This window comes from Danio aesculapii, chromosome 2 (genome assembly GCF_903798145.1).
Source record: "Danio aesculapii chromosome 2, fDanAes4.1, whole genome shotgun sequence".
Taxonomy (NCBI): domain Eukaryota; kingdom Metazoa; phylum Chordata; class Actinopteri; order Cypriniformes; family Danionidae; genus Danio; species Danio aesculapii.
Window position 1 is genome coordinate 37,409,819 of NC_079436.1, and position 26,188 is coordinate 37,436,006.

A 26,188-nucleotide genomic window follows, 5' to 3' on the forward strand; every position below is an offset into this window, starting at 1 on the left:
TGGTTCAAGTCTCGGCTAGGTGAGTTGGCATTTCTGTGTGGAGTTTGCATGTTCTCCCCGTGTTTGCGTGGGTTTCCCACACAGTCAGGTATAGGTGAATTGAATAAACTAAATTGGCCATAGTGTATGTGCGTGAAGGAGTGTGCATGGGTGTTTCCCAGTACTGGGTTGCAGCTGGAAGGGCATCCGCTGTGTAAAACATATGCTGGATAAGTTAGTGATTCATTCCACTGTGGTGACCCCTGATTAACAAAGGGAAGGAAAATCTTACCAGCCATTATTTTTACATCATGATTTTTGTTTTGAAGAACACACAAAGGCCTCAATATCAATAAACTTTTAATAAATAGTTTCTCAATTAGTTCCTAATATTTACAGCCGGTTCACCATTCACATATACGGTTTCTATTCTTTTAGAGCACATTTTAGGCACAAATTAATTGGCTTTTTTCATAGGCAAACACCAGATTTCTTTGCATGTTAGTGGCTAGTGGAGAGGAGTAAATCTGCAGGTACAAAACATTGAAGATAACCATTGCTTCAGTTCCTTAAAAGGATATTCAACACAAAATTCCAATCAAGTTTGGTCATACAGATGAAAGCAAAAATATGAAAGAAATCCTTCACTCCAATTTAAATAAGATTTACATGGTTTTCAAAGAACGTAAATGGTCCGAAACGTCAGCTAAAAACCAAGTCACAATGACTAAGCCTGTGGAACATCTTGTGGATTTGTCCTGAAAACAGTAATAAAAAAGAGAACCCATACAAATAGCAGGAAGTGAAACACAGAAATGAATAAAAACACACACAGACAGAAATAAAGTCATAGGTTTGGCACCTAAAAGCAAATAAACAGATTGGTTTAAAAAAAAAAAAAAAAGTGATCTGAATGCACTTGAGGTTTTCTCTGGAAAATTAAACGTTCATTTTGAGAGATCTGATAAAAGTACTCAAAGTTGGTCTCACCAGAAAGAAAAAAAAAAAGCACCACAAATAGAAATCGGCCACAGAATCGGGGGAGGTCTAAAATAACAACGACTTGCCGGAAAAAGCTCAGCTCTAATAGAAATACCACGTTGAGAGTCTAGCATAATACCACAGAACTTTGTAACCTTGTACATCCTACAATATAGCAGCATGTGTGATATTAATCGACTGGATCTAGCGGAGCTCATCCAATCACTGTTCCGCCCACGTCAGTGCTCGCGGTAAATATGACAACTAATGCGTGCCGTCAGTAAACTCGTAATCCTGCAAGCCTGTCGTATGGTGGCAGTGCTGACGTTCACAGGGAGCTCTGACTGCGATGAAAGCAAACCAAATAAGCGCAGGCTCCTGAAAAAGAGCGATACGATTGACCCTTCTCAGAGCGACGTCTTCATCTGGGTTTGGTGATTGCGATAAAAAGTCACTTAAAGGCAACTTTATCTCCCCCTGAACGAATTTTGACACAATGTAATGTAGAGGAAGTACAATTTGATCAAAAACATGATAGATCTGCATGAAATGATGCCAATGACCTTCTTTCTTGTCGTTTCTTGATTGCTTTTCCTCAAAAAACAAAACAAAAGGGACACGTTCTTCTCCAGAAGTGCCTTTCAATCAGTTAAGTACAAAACCAAGAGGAACCAGTAAGAAAGCAGCACATTAAAAGTTAGCCTGTGACGTCACGACAGACACGTTCCCTATTATTACAGTTACCAGGTCTTTGGGACAAGGATCATTTACATTGTTGAAAATCGGAAAGGGAGAAAAAACAAACTATGTAACAGTAAAAATGAGGAAAACCTTCACCAAGTCTGTCATCACAGGGGCGTCTGCTTGAATTCTCCTCACTTGTGCAAGGCAAGATGTCCTTCGCTACTCTTCCTGTTCCTCAGGGCCAAGGTTCAGCTCCCAGTTGGCCCAGTTCCGCACTTGTAAAGTGTGCTTTGGCTCCTGCGGCTCATGTTGTTGAGCTGCGGGGGGAACAGGACAGGGTGTGTAAGAAGCTGTGAGGGGTTTGGGGTGGGTACCCGTCCCCCCTCATCAGTGTGGTTATACGCTGCTGTCCTCCAGGAGAGGCTCCTTGCCCTCGCACGGTCCGCCTTGAGAGCTGTGTGAGTGGCTTTGTGCGCCGTTGTTGTGCTTCTTGTAGCTGCCGGGCCGCAGGTTGAGGCCGTTGTGCTCTGGGATGAAGAGGGCCACTAGCAGAGACAGCAGCACCGAACAAGCCCCGAACAGGAAAGGAGGGCCGGGGATGATGGCACTCTGAGGAGCAGATACTGAGAGGTTTGTATATGTACATAATACATATCTACATACACGTATATAAATAATACATAGTCCAGGGGGGAGGGAGACGCACCTACAAAATGCACCTACAAAATTATGTATTGTATGTTGTGTAGTAATATCTTGCTAATGTGTACATGGAACTTCACCATGTAAATAAAGTTGAGTCGGAGTCTATGTGGTAAGTTGAAAAGATGCACAATGAGCCCTTTTCACATTTCTGGGTTTCTCATTAGCGGAAGTTGTCATAGTTGGGTAAACTTAGAGCACAGTGAATGGGTGAATTTTTTTATAACCATATTTGGTGAAATAATAATAAAAATAAATAAATAAATAAATAAAAACTCCACAATGGTGTTATCAAGACTTTCAGAAAAAGGAGAAAAATTGTGTCAGACTGACAACGGCAGCCAGAAGAGAGAACATCAAATTTACTGTCCTGTCTATTGATGCTGCATTTTAAACGCCTCACACAAACGGTAATTCAGTTTTTGTAATTTGATGTAACGATTATATAAGGCATATAAATGTGCACAAGTATAAAAAAAAGTAATATTAATTAAAAAAAAATAAAAAAATAAAAAAAAAATCAACATCTTAAATCCTTAAGTTTTGAATGTTTAGATGACAATAAAACGCTTCATGACAGTCTTGTAAAAAGGGTCAATATTGGATTTTTGCCAATCTCTGATGAGACAAGTTTTTGTTTAAACTAATTTTCACTGATAACTGACACTTTGGCCTACTACTTGAGTAGGTGCTGAATTTGAATTTACTACACAACTGTTAGAAAAGTATGTTCTATATAGTATGAATGAGAGTAGTAAGAATGGAGCTCGGATATACTGCATCTGCCATTTGTCATTATCATGTGACCTGCCCCGCCAGTCCAGTCATTTCACTCCCATTCATGAATTCTCTCACGTGGCATCATGGGATCACCTCCATCAAATGTGCACTACAGATTCTCTCCAGTAGTAGTAGGGTACTTCTCGCCTACTGCTTTTCGAATATTGTGGACATCCTACTCAGCCCAATACTGTTTTTAACATACCATATTGCATGGAAGTTTGCGATATATATGGTATGGACGCAGCAAGTATATTCCTTTTGTTTCCATTTCAGGGAAAGTGTTACTTTGAACGAGCAAGCGAATGAGCGAACGAACAAACAAACAAGCAAGCAAATGAATGAACTTTAATATTTATTTCAGACTTTCATGTTTGTGTCAACAATTAAAGTGATAGTTCACCCAAAAATGAAAACTGTCATATTTACTAACCCTTTAATTGTTTCAAACCTGTTGACTTTCTTTTTTCTGTTGAAAAAAAAATATATATATTTTGAAGAAAGCTGGAAACCGGCAAACTTTCAATTGCATAGTATTTTTCCTACTATTGAAGTCAATGGTTTTCAGCTTATTCTAAATATTTTATTTTGTGTTCAACAGAAGAAAACCCAAAGGTTTGAAAGCACCTAGGAGTGTAAATATTTAATAAATTGACATTTATGGGTGAACTATCCCTTTAATGCATATTTTTAAATACAGAACTAGCTTACATTTTTTGGTATTTTTACTTATATTTTTATTCGTGTAACAGCAGCCCCTCAATACATCAAATTTCCTATTTGACAGGCACTAGGAGCACAGATCAGGGAGAGGCCATTTAGGAGCGATATTGTTTTTTTTTTTTGTTTGTTTTTTTTAAAAGAAGGATTAAAGCAGATACTAAATTAGGTTTTTATAACTGCTGGGAGTCTCCATTCTGACAATTACATTAAACCAAATCTACAATTTAATTGTATAGCTTAATGTTATTTGTGTATCTTACTTTCATTTTGCTATTCACTCACACTAACACTGCCTCCATTTAAATCCATTGTGTTACATAGTGAGCATTAGGACATAGAGAGGCTGCTAAACACTGCTAAATAACTCCATAAACACAAACCTAAATTCCCATACAGGCAAATGTTCGCTTAAAGAATGAGCTGTTTACCTGACTCCTGGCAGACAAGTTATTTATTGCAGGATTATAAACCAACAAGGCATGATGGCATAATACAATATTTACCTTAAACAATTATCAGACGATTTAACGAACATTCCAAATATATTTTGCATACCAAAATGTGTCATCACTCACCTCATCTGTAGGATTGGCCATGTTGGGTTTGACACCCTTCTCTGGACTCTCTGCGGGGTCCATTTCACTAAGCTCCACATGAAACAGGTAGAAGACGAAGCCATAGAGAGCTGGACCGAGACCATTGCACAGTCCTCTGATTCCTGTGATCATCCCCTGAACCACACCTTACCCAGGCACAGAAACACATGCATTATGTATTGACAAGGGTAAACATTACTACTTGTCATTATCACTTAATGATACGCTACAGTTTAAGTTGTTTTTTTTTGTAAAGAAAAATCTTTTAATCTGAAAGGTTGCATTAAATTTACCAAAAATGACAGTAAAGACTAAAAAAAATGCTTCAAAAAATGTATTTTTCTAAATTATTTATTAGAAACTACTTATTTCTTTAATTTTTTATATATAAAAAGGTTTTATTAATGAAAACATTTTACAGATTTGGCAGCACCATCAGCAGCTGTTTTCAATATGGATTACAATACATGATAAAACATTAAAATAAATAAACATTAAAATACACAAAATATATTGAAAAAAAAAAACCCTAATATAAATACATTTCGCAATACATTTCTATTTTCAATATACTTTATTTGCTGATAATAAACAATCAAAAATATCTTACAGGTCTGAAACTGAACAATGATTTGAGTGTAATATTGTATATAGAGACGCACCAATGCATTAGCAAATAATTGGTGTCAGCCAATAAAAGCAATTACTGATTGCTTAAAGACAGCCAATGATCAGGGATGATTAGATCCTGTCAATCAAAAGAGGGCAAGAAAACACTGCATTCATGTGGTGTGTAAAAGCGGTGTCTCTTGAGTAAAATAACTTTGAATTGGGCAACATTGATGAAAACTACTGTTTATAAGCTCTGAACTCGTGAAGTGGAATCTCTTTGCACAACTGATCTGATTTTGCACCTTAAGTGTCAAGGACATTCACAAGTTTGTAAAAGCTATAAACCTTCAGTAGTTGTAATATGCAACAACTTTCTGAAATGGAATCAAGCTTTTATTTGCAAAAATGTTAAAATTCGTTTATAAACAGGACAAAAGGCAGATGAATCAAAACAATCTGTACTGCCAGATATCACTAAATAATCTACTACTATGTCGGCTGGGAGATTTTATATCAGTCCAGCAATAATTATACGCAACTATAATAAATAAATTAATATTAATAAATCATATGAATAAATATTATACTATAGGCCAGAACGTGAAAATAATGAATCAGCAAAATCAGAATTAATCAGTTAATTAATTCTTAATCACTGACAATCATAATTCACAGCACAGCATCCCTAATAATAACAACAACAACAACAACAATAATAATAATAATAATAACAATAATAATAATTGTTATTATTATTAAACAGCTTATAAAGGTCAGCCTGTCATTGCTCTGTTAATAATGACTAACTGACTTAACACTATCCTGCTTATATAATGGAAATCAAATAAAAAAAAAAATAGATGGATATTAAAATCAAAAGTCAAGCTGGTATTTTTATTTTACAAGTGAGGAGACCACTGAATAACACACTGTATATTAAATGCTTTATTGCAATGAATCAAAATAAAATATCCCAGGACTTCTTGTAGGAACATAATCAGATGAGAGTTTTGTTTGTTTGGTTGATGTTACTGTAGTGTGACTGTGTGTGTGTGTCTCACCTTGCTGATCAGGGTCTGCGTTTCGGGACACAATGGCACTGATTGCTGGGAAGGTGATGCTGGACATGGCAGCAACGGCCCCAGCAGCCCACATCATCCTTAAATACACAATTTTCAGCACAGCTTTAACTGTATTCTGCAGTTTTGACTTCCTATGGCCTTACAAACAATCTGATGTGTAACTGGTTTCAAGAACATGTGCTGATCCAAAACACACAAACCGCAGAGGTCATGTTTACTTGTCTGTTCGAATTCCAGCCAAGAGACACAGTCAGAGAACTTGATGCATGTAATGCCATGACAAAACTGGTCACGTAAGCAGGACAAACTCTTATAAATCAATGAAATCCATTTTCATTTTTCTTAAATGTTTCAGGGAAGTATAAAGCTGTAAAACATCTTATTTAACCAATTTAAGATGTCAAAATGGTTTCTTTTCTACAAACTTGTCACACAATAACACAATTTTTTGTTCATTCTGAAGTCTTTCCTATCTGATAGAAAATTCTCAGTTAAATCAGGTAACTTCTCATCCTCATTTGCTGATCTCACTTGTGGCCTCCCTCAAGGCTGTCTTATCTCCCTCACTTTTTTCATTATATATATGCTTCTGCTAGGGGCCACCCTAAGAAGTCATGGGGTGTCTATCCATTTCTATGCTGATGACATCCGGATTTACTTGCATATATTAAGAGGACTAACCCTCTCGCTCTTAGTACCTTACTAAGGTGCTTAGATGAGATTAAAATCTGGCTACCCCACAATTTTTTTTACATTAAATGATCTTGAGGTGACTGTCTTCAGCCCTACTGATAAGGTTCAGGCCACATGCCTAGATCTGGGCTGCTTATCTACCTTCAGATCCCCGCCGTGTACGAAATCTTGGTGTCATCCTTGATGAGTTATTAAAACTAAACGAACATATCAGTTCGGTTATTGGCTCTAGTTTTTATCAACTCCTCTTGCTGTCTAAAGTCAAACATTTCTTAAATCCCACCACACTAGAGATGGCTGTGCACGCTTTTATTACGTCACGGTTAGACTACCACAATGCACTGTGGCTTTTTAAAATCCCAAATTTCTTGACTTTAGTTGGTCCAAAATGCTGCTGCTAGATTTATTCACAATCGCAGGAAATAGAACCACATTAGCCCTTCTTCTAAGGGGCCACCACTGGCTGCCCATCCAATTCAGAATTGATTGATTTATTTATTTATTTGCCACATCAGCAACTTATGGCTATTTCATGGCAAAATGGATATACATAAAAATATTTTCAGATAAAAACAAATTTGTTTTACAATAAAAAAAACGTTACTTAGACAAATAATTTTATAAAAAATATATTCAAAGTTAAATAAGATTTTGTTTAATTTTTGATAAATAATTTAAGATTCTACCTGGTGGTAACTTTTTAAAAACGTCCTTTAAAGTACTCTCCTTATAAAACTTTTGTCTAGTTGCATTTAAACTTCCACATTCCAAGAAAATATGTTTTATGGTAAGAGTCTGGCAGTAATTACATTTAGGTGGTCAGAATTGATTTTAACGTGCTTTTACTGGTATATAAACTCATTTATAATCTAGCCCCAACCTATCTCTCAGAGCTGTTGCACTTTTACACTGCCGTAAGATCTCTTAGATCAAGTGATCAAAATCTTCTATTAGTTTCTCAGTCCAGACTAAAACGTAGAGAGGGACAGAGCTTTCTCTGTGGCGGGTCCTCGGTTATGGAACAACTTGACCCTTGAGATTAGAATGGCTACATCTTTATTTTTAAATCTCTGCTAAAAACGTACCTATTTAGCTTGGCTTTTTAATATTATTTGAATAGTCCTTTCTACTGCTACATTTCTTAATTTTTTTAGTCTCTGGTCTTACTGTTATGTTTTTTTTTTTTAATCTGTCTTCTTATTTTACTTAGTCTTATGTACAGCACTTTGGTCAGTCTTGTGACTGTTTTAAATGTGCTCTATAAATAAATGAAGTCTACTTTAAAGTAAACATTCAGCATAAACTCTCACTCCAGTTCATGCCTGTCAAAATCAATTACAATACATGTTTTGAAAATTGTTTTTATACTTTAACTTCACCCAATGTTCAGATGTTTGTGCTAGAAAAGTATGCATGTATAATTATATAATGCCACAGTTCCAAATGTAATCATTACATTAAGAATTGCAATTTTATTGCATGTTTTTGAAAAAAATTATGTAATCAACTAAAGAGGTATGGTGATAATTAACTATTGATTAACTTACTTTACCCTGATCCCCTGCAGTGTCTTGCCTTGAAGTAAATGAAACTCTACAATATGATTAATTTCCTTGACAATCCAATCAAAGACTGTGAACTGAAAAGTCTAATTTCTAATGAAGAGTCTGCTGCCCTCTGCTGGGCTTCTAGATGATGCACTCACCATGGCTGAGAGCCAAAGCCGTACCAGGCCAGCTGTAAAATCTGAAAGCCGAGGCCTAACAGGATAGTGTTCTTATTCCCTATGGAGCGCATCAGGATCCCCAGGACAACCGTCTGCACACAGAGATGAACCATTACAACCACATGATGACCGATTTTCATTTACAACCCAAAGCCTGAAGCGGAGTGAGCAGATTAGCATGAATGAACACATGCTGTGCTGCTCCGAGGCAGGCCGTACAAACTTACAATGCAAGAAAAGAAACAAACCTGAGCCAAGATGGACAGGATTCCCACCACTGCAATGAACGCAGCAACTGTTTCTGATGTAAATCCAATGACCTGGGAATTCAGAACAAAAGAGAAGAGTTATAATAGGGTTTTTATAGTTAACTAAAACCAAAAAACAGGTTTATTTGTAATAAAATAAATATTAACTCAAAAGTTTGAACATATTTCTCGTTTTCTTCTAGCTGTATTAAAGAAACGCTCCAACACTCAACACTGTTTTTGAAAATAGTCTGGCGGGAGCACTTTTAGCTTAGCATAGATCATTAGCAATATTAATGCACCTGTGCTTTCGTTTTACATCGGTCTTAGTACACAGTGTAACTACAAAAGTGTCAAGCTTTAAATAGGAAAAGTATTGAAATTGTTTGGTCATTTTTGAGTAAGATGCTTATGGTCCAATCAAGTTCAATGATCTATGCTAAGCTAAAAGCGCTCTTGCCAGACCCGGATATTGGCTGAATGGATTCAAATGTGTTAAAACTCAACTCCCCTATTCTAGGGGAGGTGTAAAATGAGCCTATTTTCATAAAAAGTGAAGTGTTCCTTTAATAAAAAAAAAAACAAATGTGGATAAATTATGAAAAAAAGAAAAACACGACAAAAGAATAAAAAAAAAATTCTTCAATTAAAACTTTTTCTTAAAATGAATAATAAAATTATTAATAATAAAAAAATTGTATGTATAAAAACTCTTTCACGTGATTTCAGCATGATTTATAAGGTACTATAGGGTTTATTTACAATTCAAATTTTTCTAATATTTCTGCAACATTTTAATTTTTAACTTTTCATTTCAGTTTCATTTTAGCTTTGTTCCAGTAAAAACAAAGTTGTGAAATAAATGCTGTGCTGTTTCCTAATTTAAAAATCAGCTTAATTTCCGAGTGTGGATGGAAAAAAAAAACTGTTACACAATCGAAGAAACTGCAGTGTTCATATGCAGCTTCATCACTGAGCACATGCAGCTTACAAAAACCACAAAACACTCCAAAACAAAAGGCCTTCTGCAAAGCACATGCACTTCAAATACTGCAGAAGCTGAGTGACATCAAATCACATGACCATCTCAGGCAGTTAGAACTGTTCTATGTACTGTTTGCTTGAAGGGTGAGGGAGTGTGTGAAATATGACTCACACGAATCGCTTTTTGGGGTATTTGCTTAAGCTACAAGTAGGTTTGGGTGTTTGCATACTCATGACACCTGCACTAAGCAGTAACAGCAACAACAGAATTTATGCCACGAGTTTTGGTGTGACACTGGAATTTCGGTAACACTTTAGAATAAGGTTCCATTAGTATATATGTTAGTTCATATATTTGCCAACATGAGCAAACAATGAACAATACATTAATTACAGTATTTATTCATATTTGTTAAAATTAGTTAATGAAAAAAACAGCCTTTCTTAGTTAGTTCTTGTTAACTCTCTTTCGATTTTAATAATGCATAAGTAAATGTTGATCTATGACTAATAAATGTTGTACAAGTATTGTTCATTATTAGTTGATGTTAGTAAATTGGTTTACTAGCATGAACCTTACTGTATGGTGTGACCGAAATGTCTAACTTTGTACTTTAAATTTAAAATGTAAAACGTTTAACCTAATAACATTTCTGATACCACAAAGTATTCATTAAAAATGTGTCTTAATTTCTTCCATTTTCCTTCAGATTTCCACTTGCCATGCTAATCTTTTGAAACTTAAATGAAATTAAATGAAAAAAAAAAACTAAAAGAAATAGAAAAATAAGTAGAAACACACAAATAGAATTGAAAATAGATGTTTACATTGTTTTGAACCTTTTAATGTTCTAATAAATTGTGTTATGTAGCATCCTAATAAAAGTAATGATTCACAATTCCAATATTAGTGAAGAAACAAAGTTAAAACAATAATGAAGACAAGTGAACAACTGGTTATAAACAAATAAATGGCATGTATTCACATAACCAACTCAGGTTTTGTAGATGGATACGGTGTTTTAAACATGCATTTTTTGTTATTTGAAATTCAAAATAAAAAACACTCATTACCAAACTAAGTGAAAGATGCACAAAAAAACAGATATTAACAATGTGGGGAAGTGATATTGTATCATTTCAGTTTTGATATATATCAAAATATCAACAGTTTTGACAATACTACAGGGTGGGCCATTTATATGGATACACCTTAATAAACTTATTGGGAATTTGGGATGAAAAAAACAATGGTGTTTTAACGTAACTTTATTCTTTCATGAGTCATTTACAAGCCCCCTTACATAAACGAATGTGCCACAAACAGGACGTTAATATCACCAACCATTCCCATTTTATTAAGGTGTGTCCATATAAATGGCCCACCCTGTACATGCCACGACATAAAAAAAAAAAAAACTTTCCAGTTGTGTGTAGTGTAAAGGCATGCGTACCTGTCTGAGATAGAGGAAGAAGCTGGAGTACTGTCCCGCCTCGGGCAGGTAGGACAGGAAGACTGTGATGCAGATGAGAAGAACTGTGGAGTCCTGGCCCACCTTACGCAAAGACTGCAAACAATAAATGCAAAGTGAGCATGAGACACTGAGAGAAAGAGTGGGCACAAGCACAGCAACGTGATTCATTTAATTAATGACGAACAGCCTCTTTGCCATCCTTCAAATGCCAGCTGCTGTATGCAAGCTCACTGTTCTTCTTTCAGGAAGGATATTCACAATGGTTGTGGTGTGAGTCAACAAGGCAACCCGAGAACAAACAAGCAAATAGCATTTTCAGATAGGAAATTATTTATTTAAAATTAAAAATATATGAAACACTAATATAACAATAATAAATATTATAATAATAACAGTAAAACAACAGTAATAGTGTTCATTTTATTTTGTAATAAAATATAATAACAAAAAAAAAATTTTTTTACAATAAGCAATTATATACTGTATATATACACACAGCTGAAATCAAAACTCTTAGTCCTCCAGTGATTTTTTTTTTTTAATGTTTTAAATATTTCCCTAATGTAATATAACAGAGCAAGGAACTTTTTACAGTATTTCCTATAATTTATTTTCTTTTGTAGAAAGTCTTATTTGTTTTATTTTTGGCTAGAATAAAGCAGTTTTAATTTTTTTTAAATAATTTTTAAGGTGGTTAAAATTTATTAGCCCCGTTATATATTTTTTCCAATCGTCTACAGAACAAACTACTTTTTTACAATAATTTGTCTAAATTACTCTAACCTGCCTAGTTAACCTAATTTATTTATTTATTTATATGCGATTTAACTAGGTTAATGAGTAAATAAAATAAATAAATAAATAAATGAATGAACACACAAACTAAAATATTACTAGAATATTTTTATGTCTTATTCTAGCAGTCAAAGTTACATTTATTTGGATATAAAAATATATAATAAAAATGTAATATTGCAAAATATTATAATAAATTAAAGAATTATTCTTAAAACAACCCTTTTAGATATTTTAAAATGACCAATAATTCCTATTATGGCAAAGCTGGATTCTCAGCTTTACACTAGTCTGCCAGTCTTCAGTTTCACATTCAATTTCAAATATGCAGATTTGGTGTTATTGTTTTTCTTTATTTTGTTTGATCTGTTTATTAAACTTTTACAGATATAACAAAGTAATGTTACAGAGAAATGTAAACAAATATTATTCCCACCCATACGATCTAAACAAGATGAAATTACATTTATCCAAGAGAGAAAAGAATTAAAAAAAAAATGAATAGAATAAGTTAAAAAATTATTTAAAAAAAACCTGTACAGAATACACATGTACCTTGATAACCCAATATTAAAAACATTAATCCTCAGGTATTTATGCAATGCACTTAATTACATTTGCCGGTTTTGGTGTAAGATTAATGGTTAAGATCAATATTCAAAACTGTTGTGCTTAATATGTTTGTTTTTTGTCAGGAATTCAAATCTGAAAAAAAAACAAACAAAACTGACAACTAAATCTTTCTGAATGATGTATATCAGGGGTTACCAACCTTTTTGAAGCTATTTCTTGGGTACTGAATAATGTTAAGAGCTACCAGTTTGATACACACTTCTCAAATAACAAATTTGCTCAATGTACTTTTAATTATATGTTATTGTTAATAATTAATGGTATTCATCTATGTGAAGACACTGATCATGTTAATGATTTCTAACAACAGTTGTCAACAATGATTTAACAAGGTAGGAAACAGATAAAAATCAATATGCAACACTTTATTTCTATAAATTTCTGCAATTATTTACATTTTCAATTGATCACTTCTACAAAAGTTTCACTAGCCACTAACAATTTTTAACAAATCGTGCACTACAATGTACCATGTTTGTCAATCAATTGTGTAACAGATCAACTTTCAGATTTTACTAAAATTATTACCAAATCTACAGCATTTTAACATAGCCAACATTCTTCTAACCATTGTAGTTGCCCCTAGTCGGACATCGGAGAGAGTGGAGATTATACCATGTTGGTAACCCCTGATGTATATTATACATATTAAAGCAAACCTAACACTAACTGATCATTCAGTTATTCCATCACCAATCCCTGAATCTTAAATCTGAACCACCAATCAGGAGCATTTAGCCTGCTCATGTGACAAAACTATGACAAGGTCATCTTATCATATCATATCATGACTGCATTTTTACAGGCATTATAGACTCACAGCGAATGGATCTGCCTGCTCCCACGAAATAGGAGCTCCCCAAGAGGCTGGTCTCATCTTCTCAGGCAAAGACTCAGGAACCGCCACCAGGATGAAGCAGATGTCCAGCAGAGCAATGGCTGTGGCGAGGATCACCACTAGAGTGTCTCCGTACGCCTCAGACAAATACGCCCCGATCGCCGGACTGGTCACCAGACTAGCTGCAAATGTGGCTGACACCTGTGAAAGAAGATCAAAATCTTCAGACCGCGAAGGAAACATTCATTGACGCAATTAACACCATTTCTAATTTGAAATGCAATAGAGGAAACTGCAGATAGCTGTCGAAATAACAGGAAACCAATGTCTGCACTACGAATAGAGAAATTGCTCTTGCACCTACAGCTGTTGTATAATTCTGAGTTACGACATGCTTCTGCTCACCAGGCCATACGCTGTGCTCCTCTCATGCTCCTGCGTGATATCAGCCACATACGCGAAGATCACTGAGAATGTGACTGCAAACACTCCAGACATGGAGATCACAGCAAAATACCACCTGCAGGATCAGACGGAGAGAATGAGAAGATGGAAAACATTGGATTAAGTTCACAGTAAAGCATTCAGAATGATTGAAGTGATAAAAAAAAAAAGAAAAACACTAATACAAACATGTGAAAGTTTATAAAATATATTTTAGATTTTTGCAATACAAGTTACAATTAACTTTATTAAATACTAAACAGCAAGAGGAACCATTTTATATACTATTTCACATTTTATAAACATAGTAAAAAACACAAAAAACTCCAGCAACACTCATATATAAATCATTTTATTTAACTTATTTTATTAGATTTTCTCCTTTACTCCAAGTGTTGCTGGATTTCCCCCTTTTTAAACTATATTTTTGCATGGTAGTTGAGTGTTATATATAAATAATGATAAAATAATTATTATATATTAGAAGTGCTTCCCACAGGTTTGAAATATACTTGCGGTAGTAGCCAAATTGAAACGCACCATTTCCCCACATCACATAAATAGTTAACTATATGCGACAAACAAAACCCAATTTAATTTTTAATAATAACTGTATTTATTATGACACTGTTTTACACTGTTTCTTTTCAATGTGTTAAAGTAAACAAAAAAAAAAGACATAGAAATAAAGGAATCCACAATTTCTCCTTTCCTTCACTTTTTTACTATTCAGGAGCCATGTTCACACAATGACAGGTAAAATCAGCTTCTCTCTCAAGTTCAAAGCAAACTTGAATGCCAAAGCATTTTAGATATGTATATAAAATAGCCAATGTAATATATTAACATCATCAAATTATTAAAATAATCAGCAAATGAGAAATAAATGACAGAAAAATTTAAAACAGACAATATCTCTAAAAATGATCATAATTACAAGATTAAAAAGTATAGACTTAAAGGCGGCACTTCGTCCTCTGAGTATATAGTAAAGCTTTTCTGAGTTGTTTAGATTTAGAAAAAATGAATTATTTAATGTTTTTCTCCCGACCCGTGAGCCAGGCTTAAGTAAAAAGGTGATGCAAAAATGCATACGAGCTTTAGAAAGCGAAAGCAAAAGTTGAATCCCAGACATTTCAGGAGATTTAAAAACCTGGGCTGGACAATTTTAAGTCCCAAAAAGGAGCATCTGTGGGTCTGCAGAGCATGTTAGACTGTCTGTGGGAGTGTTGACAGGTCTCGCACACAGAAAGAAACTGGTAAACAAGAAGATTTTCAACTACTTAATCTATTGGCGATGTTTGGTTATATTGGACGGATACAAAAAAAAATAATAATAATAATAATTTTTTTAAAAAGTGTAAAAATGTTAATAATAGTAAAAAAATAAAGAAATAAAAAAAAAAATACGTCACTAAATATACTTGGGTGGCTGTCAATATACCTTGGCGGCCCGCCCAAGTAAAGTCTACATGTGGGAAGCACTGATTATTATTTTTATATGCATTTAATATAATTTAAAGAGCCCATATTATACATGAAATAGGGTCATATTTAGGTTGTAAGGGTCTCCAACAACAGTCTAATATGCATGCAAGGTCATAAAACACTTTGATGGTCTTATAATCTGCATTTATTTTTACCTAATTATCCCAACGACTCCCATATGAATCGTTCAGCGATTCATTTGTTCCCAACCCCCTCCTCAGCGCGAAGCTAATCTGCGCTGATTGGACCGATGACAGCCTGCTGCGATTGGTCGACAGTGACAGGCTTCAGCACGAGACAGAGTGAAATGCCCAGCTGGTAATCAACTATATAAAAGTAGTCACAGTGCACACACGCTTCATAGTGTAAGGCTTTTTTCACACACACAACCCTCCTCAGAAGAACTGGGGAGATCGACGCGAGTCTCTCTCTCTCCCTCTCTCTCTCTCACACTCACACAACGCTCCTCAGCAGAACTAGGGAAAGCGACGCGAGTCTCTCTCTCTCTCTCTCTCTCTCTCACACACACACACAACGCTCCTCAGAAAAACTAGGGAAAGCGACGCGAGTCTCTCTCTCTCTCTCTCTCTCTCTCTCTCTCTCTCTCTCTCTCTCTCTCTCTCTCTCTCTCTCTCTCTCTCTCTCTCTCTCTCTCTCTCTCTCTCTCTCTCTCTCTCTCTCTCTCTCTCTCTCTCTCTCTCTCTCTCTCACACACACACACACACAACGCTCCTCAGAAGAACTAGGGAAAGCGACGCGAGTCTCTCTCTCTCTCTCTCTCTCTCTCTCTCTCTCTCTCTCTCTCTCTCTCTCTCTCTCCTCTCTCTCTCTCTCTCTCTCTCTCTCTCTCTCTCTCTCTCTCTCTCTCTCTCTCTCTCTCTCTCTCTCTCTCTCTCTCTCTCTCTCTCTCTCTCTCTCTCTCTCTCTCACACACACACACACACACACAACGCTCCTCAGAAGAACTAGGGAAAGCGACGCGAGTCTCTCTCTCTCTCTCTCTCACACACACACACACAACGCTCCTCAGAAGAACTAGGGAAAGTGACACGAGTCTCCTGTCTCCTAGCTTACGATCGATCGCCATAGCAACGACAAACGGCAGTGGAACGCGAGCTCACAAAAGCCTTTAACGTTAAATCCGTAAACAAAGCGGCACGCGTCACGTTTTTAACTTGGCTTACATGTGATAAGAGAATATAAAGAGTAACCCCGTGTACTGTACCAGGTTAACAACTCATCTTTGGGTAGAGACTGTCAATATTATCCATCTGAGCACAGCGTGACTTCATTCGACCGGCGGCGTCTGTGTGTGTGTGTCTAGTGTTTTTTCTGTGTTAGTGGGCGGGGCCGCAGGTTTCAAATCTCCCTGGTTTGCGCGCGTAACTACTGGCGAGGCTTGTGTTTCGTGGCTGCGTCATCGCGAAACACCTAATGACTCGTTATCAAGACGACTCGTTTGAAGCACTATGAGTCGACTCTTTTATAGATGAATCAATAGTTTTAAACACTGTACACTTACAGATTTAAGCCTTAGCTGGATATTTCACTTCACTTAGAGCTGTGTTACACACTACATGGAAGGGCATTTTCAAAAACCCATAATATGGGCTCTTTAATATTTGTAAACATTTAATATAAATTATATCATTATAAATTATATTATAACTATAATTGTACTAAACATAAAAGGCATTTCATCAATACAAACTAATAAAATAAACCAATATAAACTGCTAAATTTTCTTAATATTATACTTTTATGCATTATTTATATTTATTAGTAAGGAAAAGGCATATCCGTGTTCTCTGTTATTAAGCAACATACTCCATGTATGAATATCATAAAAAAAAGGGTTTTATTATTTTATTAATAATATAATTATGAAAGTGCGAAAAGTAAAACCACTTCAGATCTGTGTAAACATCCGGTCACCTATAGATCTGTTCTAAAAAACCTTAAACAGTAGTCAATAAAACAGTCCTTTATAGCTTGAAGTTGTAGGTACTGTACTTTTGAGGTCCTGTCAGTGTGAGTTGTGTGTCTGCTTTGTTCTTGATTTTTAGAGGCTCTCACCATGGGCTGATCTTCATGAGCGGGATGGGGGCGCAGGTGAAGAACACCGTGAGCAGCAGGAAGGACTTCCGACCCCACACATCTGACAAAGCACCGATTAATGGAGCACTCAAGAAAGACAGCAAGCCCTGAGTAAACACACAAAAAAAACACAGGACCCCTTTAAATGACACATTTCGTCTGGTCACGAGGGCTTTTCAGAGCCCATTGAGATCTCTTCATAGGTCACAGCAAAAAATTTAATCACATATTGTTTATCAATCAGTTTAAAATGAGTACATTCTGTTCCCACTTCACTGTATTTAAGGGCATCGCTGGGTTTATCATGAATAAACATGGCAACCGTAAGTGTGTCCAGCTCTTATCTCTTTTAACATTGGGAAGGGAAAAGTTAACGGCTGGAGTCAACGTCCTACCTTGACTCCATGAATAAGTCCGTTCATCAGGAATGTGTGCTGGGGGAATGTCTGATGTAACACCTAAAACAAAAACACAGGCACAAGCATAAGTGAACGCTGCAAAGAGATCATCTTCTGAGTACAGAATAACCACAGTATGAATAATGATTAACAAGCTTCACTCCATAGTATCAAATAAGAGGCGCTATTTGTTTGTGTTATGGAACATCTGGCAATTGAGCGATTATGTGACAAATATTTCACACAGATTTGGCTTACAGTTCAGAAGCAACATCGTATTATAATGCACTTAAAAACAGATAGTATCTTGGTCCTGATTGATTGAGCCACATTATTGTACATTTCTTTACAATCAACAAAACAAACGGATTGATTTTTATTTGTTTAATAAAGTATTAAGTGACCCCTGCAAGCTTATTTACTTCTTTCATTTTAATTATTTAGTCCCTATACATCAACAAAAAAATTCTCTCAAGCACAAGATATGTTGGTGTGGGCGAGTGTGTCTGTATATATGGAAGTCCATGCTTTCTGAAGTGCTGTTATTATTATTATAATCCTCTAGTTTATGTCAGAATATGCTATATGTCTTTAAAAATTACATTTTTTAAAGGTACTGTGATTTTTGTACTGAGCTTTTAGGGGACAACTTAATTATTTCATATTCAATCCACTTAAATTTGTATAACAATTGAGTTAACTTGTTTGTGTCGGAACAACATGAAGGAATTGTGTGGAACCCTGCATTTGTTTTTTTTTTACAATGTAATCTATACTATACATACTTACCTACCTGCATATATATATATATATAAACCTATCTGCTATTATTTTTATTGTTTATTGCTAAATTGGTGCATATAAATTAATAAATATTAATTAATAAAAAAATTTAAAAAAAGAATTAACCATGTTTACATGGTACAAATCTGCAGAAGATGTTTGACTGTTTTCTGTTAGGTTTTGTTGAAATTACATTAGTCTAAAGAAAGAAGAAACTTAAAATTACTTTTAATCCATTTCCAACATTAAAGAAATATTACAACAGTATAAAAAAAAACATTCATAGCATAGGATGCCAAATAACATGAGCAAGAAACAAAGCTAGGTTTGATATACAAGTCAACATTTAAACTGTTTTCCTAGGTAAATGATGAGAGTCGCTTGTTGTTATTGTTATTCTTTTTTTTTCTTGAAGCTTAAAACAACCACAAGCACAAAACATGTTTTGACTGAGCAACCTATAATAATGAACAAGGCAAGACTTGAGACATTTGCAATTGAAGGAAAATACAAGCCTCTAAAAGGAGTACTGATTCTCACAGCTTAATTAATCATTAAACACACAGTTTACAATAGTGTCAATGTTTTACAGTGTAGTCCAACTAAAGATCACTTTTCTTGTAACCAGGACACAAATCAATTAACCTGCATACAAATTCAAAGACAACGTTTTCAGTTCACAGAGGTCAACATTACATACAGGGCTTATTTCACATTAAAATGTACAATCAATGTAATGTTTAATTCTTCATTTTATATGCCACCATTAACTACTAATTGTAGCCTGAGGCAGTTACTAAATTACTATAGCTGAACATTTGGAACGTGCTAAACAAATGATTCCTTACATATTATCCTGCAAAATCATTCTGCTTGTCGATAGGTTAGATTCACGAGAGAGAGAAAAAAAAAAAAAAAACTTGAGTCATACTTTATCAGGCAAAGTTAATAGATTGGAAAATGTAAACAACTGAACAAACTGAAAAAAAAAATTTAAAAAAACTTGTACAATACAAACAATACTTAAACATTTATTTTTTTAATGTGGAGTCAAAATGTCCACATAATTAGTGTTGAATCTTGACCGGTCCTGTGTTTTAAACTCCATATGAACCGGAAGTTGCGATCGTTTTTTTTTTTGGATTGTGACTATAGGTGTGAACCTACACTGGTCTCACAGTTCGGTTACGATCCTCATGCCATCGGTGCATTGACAATGCTTTCAATACACAATTTTATAATTTTACTTCACAGCACAAGAATGTTTGTATTAAAATTTATAAATACATTTATATTTATATATTATTTGTAATACAATTTTGTCCTTAAATACAAGCAGTCCGATATATGTAGTGTACCTTTTAAGTACATGCACAGAACAACATGAGCATTTATAGCAAATAAACAAATGTAAATATCCCGCTCGCTTTGAGCACTGACGAGTGAGTTCTTACACCCCTATGATTGGACACGCTTAACAGAAAAGTCTGCGATTGGCTCCAATACGCTGGTGCTGTTCACAGAGGAGTCACACTGCTAAACAGCAGCGGCGATCACAGCTGATCCATGATAGATGCAGACAAGAAAACTCGCCCTGCAGACACGCATTAGTGGCAGTGAAAGGCTGTCCAGCAAACTCACACGCAGTGAATTGTGCAGAGTTTCTGCGTTTTTAAGTTGTTGGGGTTCGTGCTTGCCTCCCTCGCCATAGTAAGCTACTGCAATATAGCACACATGAGATAATGTCAACATGTAATAACCGGTTGTGATTATTACTGAACCAATTAATTTTGACGCCCCTAATTGTAATGCAGTTCCTAGAGAAACAGAACATTAAATGAAAAAACAGCGGGCGTGGCTTGTTTTATCTACTGCAATCTGATTGGATATATTAAAGTGGGCATTTCATTCAGAAAGATGGGGAAATGAGTTTTAGAAGAGTTTAGACACCTCTTCCTCATTATTTCTGTTTGTTGTCAAAACTGGCAGCTGAAGAGGCATGGTTAAGTATGTTAACCACGCCCAGTGCCTCAAAGTCACATAATCTGAAAACTGAATTGAAAACAAACAGTGCATTTTCAGATTTCAATTTTAGATTACAAGGGCGAACTATTTTTTTTTCTTAATGAGATGCACAGATGAATTATTCACCAAAAAACTAGCAATGTGAGCTAACAAAAATGTTTTGGTTGGTTTTGATTTATTTTGGACTTTAATGTATAGAATAACAATACATTTTTAAAAAGGGAAACATTTGTATTGTGCAAGATCAGACAACTCTTAATGTCTTACTTTTTTTTTTGGTCAATGTTAATATAGTGAAAATGTAAACAATTGAACAAACTGAAATCTGTAGAATCCAAAATATGCACAACGATCAGTAAAAGAAAATTTGCTGTGTTTATATACCCATTTTTATCGTTTGCTTTTTTTCCCCGATTTAAAAAATTATTAGTAAGAACTATGTTCGTACTTCAATTTAAATAACCCAATTCCGATACATTTGTCTTTATTGGATTTAAATAGAACCCAAATTGCTCTATAACACCTGGTTCCCCACTCTAAACACCAGAATGAATGCTGTGAACAGACTGTTCCTTCCCACTGTTGGGAGAGGAAAAACAAAGCATGTGAACACACATTTCACCTGCTGCGTTAATTTGATATATTAAGGGGCAGTGCAGCAGAGCTGGATTGCATTGTCTGAAAAAGCAGAACTGTGGCGCTCACTGAGATGTTACCCAAGACTTGTCAGTGCGGTGTTGAGCTGGAAGGGTTTGTTAGGCTCATTAGTGCTTCAGTATCAGCGGCTACTAATCAAATAAAAGGCCAGAGCAAAGAGCACTGAGGCGACTCTCTGGCTCAACTGCACACAGTAAATGCAAATCCTCCTCCCACACTAGCAAATGAGGACAACAAGTGGTCAATTAATCCATATACAAGACATGGACTATTAAAATTACAGCCACCATCAAGAATTGAAAACAAAAAATAAGCATAAACGCTTGAATCAAAATATTACCAAACTTCGTGTTGAATCTTAATCGGTCCTGTGTGTAAATGCAAAAAATAATAAGAAATAAAGTGAAAGGAATTGTATTGTGCAAGATCAGGCAACTCTTGAATGTTTTTGTTCATTATTTTAGGCAATTTGATAATTTATTACTCCATACTGTTCGTGTTGTCAGGTTTTAATGTTTAACCATTTCAAAAATATTAAAATTCATTCTGCTGAATTAACAGACTATACTAACAAAACAAATGCCAATATTTGCTAATACTGATGTGATAAAATTTATACTTTAGTACAGCAAATCTCTAGAAATAATTCAGCTAAACAAACAATAAACATGGAAATACATTATCCCTGATTTTAAAAGAAGCTACATTAAATTATTTTTCTGTTTAAACAAATATTTTTTTTCATTAAAATTTGTAAAAAATTTCACTTCGTTTTTAAAGGAGGGCCTATTATGCCCTTTTTCAAGATGTTAAATAAATCTCTGATGTCCCTAAAGTGTGTATGTGAAGTTTTAGCTCAAAATAACTCACAAATAATGTTTTATAACTCTTTGAAATAGCCCCTTTTAAGCTTTGATCCTAATTGTGCCATTTTTGGGACTGTTGCTTTAAATTCAAATGTGATTGTGCTTCCAGACCACTTTTCAAAAGTGGGCGGAGCTACAAATGCCAATGTGTCAGCATAGTGGCAGATTTAAAAACAAAAGTAACATCCTCTACTACTTGAACAAAAGATAGGCCCTAATAGGCAAAGTTTTCCACCTCTGATGACACGTACAAAGGGAGAACCTCAACCCAAGTGTTTCTGCGTTGTTTTCAAGAAGTGCGATCATAAAAAGTAACATTATTAAATGTTTACTATTAGAAGCTAGCTATAGACTGTTGGCACACAGCTTTGCTTAAACCACTTAAAAATGATTTTAGTATAATAGCTCTACACTATGCACTTACACATTTAACAGCATAATATATGTATGTTTTTTGCAACGTTTTTTTACAAAGTGGAAATTCAAACCGTTTCCCTAATGCCATTTGACAGCCATATTAGTGAAATAAATTATCAAACTACCAATTAATACCTGCCTTAAGTATATCCGCACTTACCACCGGGGAGCGCTAGAAATCACTCTCATAGGAGAACTTTGCTTTCACAAAATAAAAAGTAATTCAACATCAGTGGCTGAAAACGTCGCCCCTTCCGTTACATGGGCAAAGTGCGTGAAGTGTCCATCATTCCACACTTCTTTTTAACAGTTGAATATGTGCAGCATCCGGATATTTAAAAGTGCAGCATTTTTTTTTTATAGAGTTTTCAGTGTGAATGCACTACGGTGTAGAATAGTGCATAAGTATGCGATTTGGGACGCATCTCGAGTTAGGGCACCCCTGGGCTAGACCAACATCATAAAAGTATGAAATTCCCATTTATTTCAGAATGTTCATTACATAAATATTGTTTTTTTTCTCAAAGGATATGCTATAAATATCACATATTTCCCCAGTATCACGTAGCCCTAGTTGGCACCATGATAAAAAGTAAAATCACAGGTTGAGCATCATTTACAAGCATGTGGCCTGAGAAACCCTCCGGTCAGGCTTCAGAATAAAAAGGTCATTATTAGCATGCCACCGTTTGATGTTGTTCTAATACTGCTGGGTCCATTATGCTCGGCTGACACAATGCATTTTTCACGAATGAAAACTGAGTGCATCATCTTGCCCTTTCCATTTGATCAGTATTCATTTATTCATACATTTGTACAAGGCTCCTCAGGCCTGGGCAATAGGAAAATATCACTCCTTGATATGAACACAAAAGCAATTGAGGATGAACGCAAACATTCATGGCTCATAATTCACTCTGTTCTGAAAGCAAGAATGAGGGCAATGAGGAATAAAACTGGTTTACCGCAAGCATGGGAGTGGTGAGAAGCCCCCAGGCGAAGAACTCCAGGAAAATAACCACCACAGCATGGTAGACACTGGGCTCTCCAATCCCCTGTGGCTAAACAAGGAGGGTTACAAAACACAGGAGAAAGAAATTTGAATGTTTTAACAAGAAAACAAATGAGATTACACATTACAGACTGAGCAAATGTCATTTTTATACACACGATGCTTTTATTACAAGCATTAAATAAACAATATTATGATAGGCAAGAGTCCAAAGGGCCAACAATTCTAGACTTGTTATCACACACTTATTTGCTCTTATCTAGTGTACTGCTAAAGCTTTTACTTTTGGAAAAACAAATATCGAATGGATGTCTGGCTCTAAATCAACCCACAATAACCTTATTGTGCACACAGAACATGGAAAGTGACTTCATGGTACTCGGGTATAAACGTTAACACAACATAAAGCTACACACATTAATCTTTCTGTTCGGTCTGCAAGGCATTTGCAAATATAGTAACTATAGTAAATCGGGATATGATCAACCATTCTAGATCTATTACGCGTAACCTACAAATTGATTTCCGAGAGTTTCAGGCTAATCACTATAATTTTAAATACTGCAAATGATTAGAAAGCACTGGCTATGTACAGCCTAATTTGGTGTAGTGTAAATACCTTCCTACATAGCTGGACTTGAAAAATATGTAGTCTTTAAATTATAGAGGATTGGTCGATGAATGAATGCTTACTTTCATAGAAAACATACAATTTAGCCTGGTGCAAACAGATCATTCATCTGCACTTAACTATTAGCCCAGGATTTCTCAACCCGAAAGGAGGATGTTTGTGAAAAGATGATGAAAACAGTAGTTAAATTAATTTTACATAAAAAATGTATCAAATTAAAGTGAAATTCTGATTTATTTAATTAAACTGATCATATCAAATCCAAATTACAGAATTGAACCAATATTTCATTCCCGAAATTTGACTTTGTTCTTTGTGTCCAGGTGTCTCCGCAGTAGAAATACAAGGCCCACCTGTTGGCCAATTTCCACATGTCCCTTGAGGGCTTATTAGAACGTTTGGCAATGAAACAGATCAGGATTTAAATAATTGAAAGTTTAAAAGATTATAATTATGACAACATTTTATACTGAATTAGTTTTGTAAAGTATTTATTGTACTTTGAAATTTTTTTACATTTGATTATGTACGAGATAAACCACTCAAAAAGTGCATTTAACTAAAACCATTAATAATATTTTATTTTCAAGCTAAAGCCAATGTGTCGATGTTAAAAAATGGTTCATCAGTTATCAAATGTAAAATTTGCCAATATATATCTGTGGCCGATATAGTGGTGCATCTTTAATTTCAGGAGATGAATAATTAACTTTAATAAAACAAAGAACATGCAAAAGTGTTGATAAATTATCAATATAAAAGTATACAGTAAGAGTAACAGCTCAATCATTACTACAGCAAACAATGTTACAAATACAGAATACACTATCAATCAACAACACCATGAAAAGCACACCAATGTCAATAAAACAGGGGTCTAAGAAAGTGTTTCCTAAAATGCCATAGACTACAAATACAGGTTATCATGATGTGAATTCATCACAGTTAATTCCTCAAGACAACATTTGACAGGCCATCAGCTGTCTTTAAATTTTAATGCTCAATCGACTCTTTTTAAAAGGTTTTACAATGAAATCCACATACAAAGCACGTCACTCTTATGAAGCACACATCCGTTGAGCTGTCAAACAGAACATGTCATGAAAAGCATGATGGTGGGACACTCACTTCTATCGCTAATGGTCGTCATAAAAAAAGATTTATCTCGCATAATTTATTCATTACCCTAATTTCATCCTTCTGGTTTAACTTCCAAGTAATTGGAACAAACGCAAGGCATCATCGATGTGGCTGGCTTTCTCGCCAGCTGGCTGCTTGTTTTCACTGTTGTCTCACTAATTAATCTATTGTCTCTCATAGATTTCTGTTCAATTCACCGTATAATAGAGATATACAAGTTCACATCATAAACAAAACTAAACCACCATGAGGTGTGTGACAGGTTGCCACTTAATTATTGCCACTTAGTTGTTACAGCTCATCTTGTGAAAACACTGGCTTAGCTTGCTATCCCTGACTAGCATATGGCTAACAGCCATAGAGCAATGTTTTACTTACAGTGCCTCCATCTTTAATGATGATTTTCTTTGCTAGAAGAATGCTGCGGTTCAGCCGCTTTTTCTTCTTTTTCTCTCCAGTCATCGTTAACTGATATCCATTCTTGTTTGTGGGAGCTGGACCTGCGAGGTGTGGCTAAATATCACAGTTTACCGTTAGCATCCACGCTAGGATACGCGACTTCCTGTCCTTCTCGTCGTTGCGGAGAGTTCCGCCCATGTTTGCGAATGCTGGCCTCTGATTGGTCGATGTCACACGGGAGTGGTTTTCTTCGTGATTTGATTGGTTGACTGTCTCGCCCGTGCTAGTGAACTCAAAGT

The 26,188-nt window shown here is 35.2% G+C and overlaps 1 protein-coding gene across 1 annotated transcript; it reads right to left on the bottom strand.

Moving 5' to 3' along the window:
* Positions 1 to 321: 321 nt before the first annotated feature.
* On the bottom strand, positions 322 to 26,052 carry mfsd14a2 (major facilitator superfamily domain containing 14A2). Its single transcript, XM_056478607.1, has 12 exons — positions 25,869 to 26,052; positions 23,673 to 23,768; positions 17,957 to 18,019; positions 17,541 to 17,668; positions 13,937 to 14,051; positions 13,514 to 13,732; positions 11,245 to 11,358; positions 8,807 to 8,878; positions 8,538 to 8,650; positions 6,119 to 6,216; positions 4,425 to 4,591; positions 322 to 2,253 (listed from the first exon to the last, which is right to left on the bottom strand). The coding sequence occupies exons 1-12, from the start codon at positions 25,950 to 25,952 to the stop codon at positions 2,041 to 2,043; spliced, it is 1,482 nt and encodes a 493-aa protein (XP_056334582.1). The 5' UTR covers positions 25,953 to 26,052; the 3' UTR covers positions 322 to 2,040.
* Between the last annotated feature and the right edge of the window lie 136 nt (positions 26,053 to 26,188).